This window comes from Mus caroli, chromosome 5, assembly GCF_900094665.2.
Source record: "Mus caroli chromosome 5, CAROLI_EIJ_v1.1, whole genome shotgun sequence".
NCBI classification, from domain to species: domain Eukaryota; kingdom Metazoa; phylum Chordata; class Mammalia; order Rodentia; family Muridae; genus Mus; species Mus caroli.
In genome coordinates this window covers 128,254,231-128,256,598 of record NC_034574.1, presented here as the reverse complement: position 1 = coordinate 128,256,598, position 2,368 = coordinate 128,254,231, and the positions used below count along the sequence as shown (strand labels likewise).

General features: G+C 46.0%; 1 protein-coding gene across 1 annotated transcript in view; it reads left to right on the top strand.

Moving 5' to 3' along the window:
• Hip1 (huntingtin interacting protein 1) overlaps positions 1–2,368 on the top strand; it is a 142,691-nt gene that overhangs the window by 125,789 nt on the left and 14,534 nt on the right. Inside the window, exons 24-25 of the mRNA XM_029477805.1 lie at positions 1,812–1,912; positions 1,968–2,020. Coding sequence (XP_029333665.1) covers positions 1,812–1,912; positions 1,968–2,020 — 154 coding nt within the window. The remainder of the gene's footprint in view (positions 1–1,811; positions 1,913–1,967; positions 2,021–2,368) is intronic.

Below are 2,368 nucleotides of genomic sequence, written 5' to 3'. Positions count from 1 at the left end.
ATGGGGACTTACTTTAATTCATTACCCCCATAGCCTTTTGCCTATTTGCATCTTCGTTTCTTATAACTGAGATGAGAAAAAAAAGTCACTTAGCCCTTGGTAGGCATTCTATAAAATTAGCTGTTAATGGCTGGGTATGGGGCCAGCGAGATGACTTAGCAGGTAAAGGTGCCTGCCGCTATAGCTGACAAGCTGAGTTCAATCTCCAGATCATACATGGTGGAAAGATAGAGCCAGTTCCTTCCAAGCCATCCTCTGACCTTCATCCATGCACCACACATTCACCAGCACATATACACTTACAAAATATATAAATACATTTTGGGGGCACAGGGGTNCTTGTGCTCACAGAGAAGCACGTAGAGAACCAGAAATGTTAATCACTGAGGGCTGTCTCCTCAATGGAGAAGATAAAATCAATACTGTATTCCACCTACATTCCACCTTTCTGCTATCTAGAGGCAGACCTTGCCCAGATTCTCCAGAACGGTTATCCCTGGGTAGCTCTTCCTTAGGGCAGATGTCACAGGGACTTTATGGCCTGCTGACCTCTGTGCTATCTGTCAGAGACCACACTAGATTCTAGGCCTCTTGGCTGTAGAACCAGCCCTCAGGGTCACGTGTACTTTGTAAAAAGAGTTTCTATGTAGTCACACCTTAAGCTTTATTATGCCTCAATCGGACTGACTGGCATGGTTGTTGCCTGGAAACCTTTTCCCGAATTATACTGTTCTCAGGATGCTGAGTGAAGCACCTGGCTTAGACTCCCTGCAGGCTGATCCAGGCTGATGAGGTCAGTCTGCACTGGGTTTTCATTCTCATCTCTTCAACTGCCCCACTTCCCTCTCTGACGCCTGCAGGAACCCCTCAATAAGTGTAATTTAAAAAAATAAAATCTGGGTATGTTGCTACACTTGGGGAGGCTGAGGCAGGAAGATGAAGAGTTGGAGGATAGTTTAAGCTATGTAATAAACCCTCTCTCAAAACAAACACTGCAGACTGGAGAGATGGTCCGTCGGTTCAGAGAGCACTGTTCTGTCGCAGAGGACCAGGGTTTAATCCTAGCACCGGAGTGGTTGCTCCCAGTCATTTGGAACTCCAGATCCACAGGATTTGACTTCCTCCTCCTACCTCTGTACACANGTGGCACATGTATATGCAGACAAAANACTCATGAGAAATCTGTTTAAAAATTCAAGTAAGGCTGGTGAGATGGCTCAGTGGGTAAGAGCACNGACTGCTCTTCTGAAGGTCCGGAGTTCAAATCCCAGCAACCACATGGTGGCTCACAACCATCTGTAACAAGATCTGACTCCCTCTTCTGGAGTGTCTGAAGACAGCTACAGTGTACTTACATATAATAAATAAATAAATCTTTAAAAAAAAACAAAAAAACAGGATCACTTTTGGGCTGGTGAGATGGCTCAGTGGGTAAGAGCACGGACTGCTCTTCTGAAGGTCCGGAGTTCAAATNCCAGCAACCACATGGTGGCTCACAACCATCCGTAATGAGATCTGACTCCCTCTTCTGGAGTGTCTGAAGACAGCTACAGTGTACATGTGTATATGTAAGTACAGTGTACTTACATATAATCAATAAATAAAAAAAAAAAATTCAAGTAAGACAGAGCAATGATGGCTCACATCTTTAATCCCAGCTTTTAGGAGGCAGAGGCAGGTGCGTCTCTGAATTTAAGGCCAGTCTGGTCTACAGAGTNAGTTCCAGGACAGCCAGGGCTACACAGTGATATCTTGTCTTGAAATAAAGTAAAATAAAATCTAACCAAAGTGTTATATTTTTACTTCTATAGGGTACTGCATCCCCTAAAGAATTTTACGCCAAGAACTCTCGGTGGACAGAAGGGCTTATATCCGCCTCCAAAGCTGTTGGTTGGGGAGCTACCATCATGGTGTAAGTGACTGGCTCCAAGTTTCCCCACATCCCCTTCCCCGCTCCATTGATCCAGCCCAGGCAGTTGCAAGGAGATAAAAAGTATCCTTCTCAAAGCCTGGCACAGTGGTACCCACATCTAATCCCAGCACTTGGGGGGCTGAGGCAGAAGGATGATAACAAGGTAGAGGCCACCCTGGGCTACCCAGGTCCCTGTGTAATAATAACAGTATAGAGTGTGCTGGGCTAGATCAATGGTAGAGTATTTGATGGGCTTGCGTGTGCCCNGTGGTCCAACACNGAGTCGTTCCAAAGTGTGTGTTGGTGTAGGTGTTTGGTTTTTGGGACAGGGTATCTCANAGCCCTAGAACTAGCCTGGAGCTCATTGTGTAGCCCTGGCTGGCCTTGAAGAGATCCACTAGCCTCTGTTTCCCAAGTGCTCAGATCAAAGGCCTATGACACCACGCCTCACCCAAA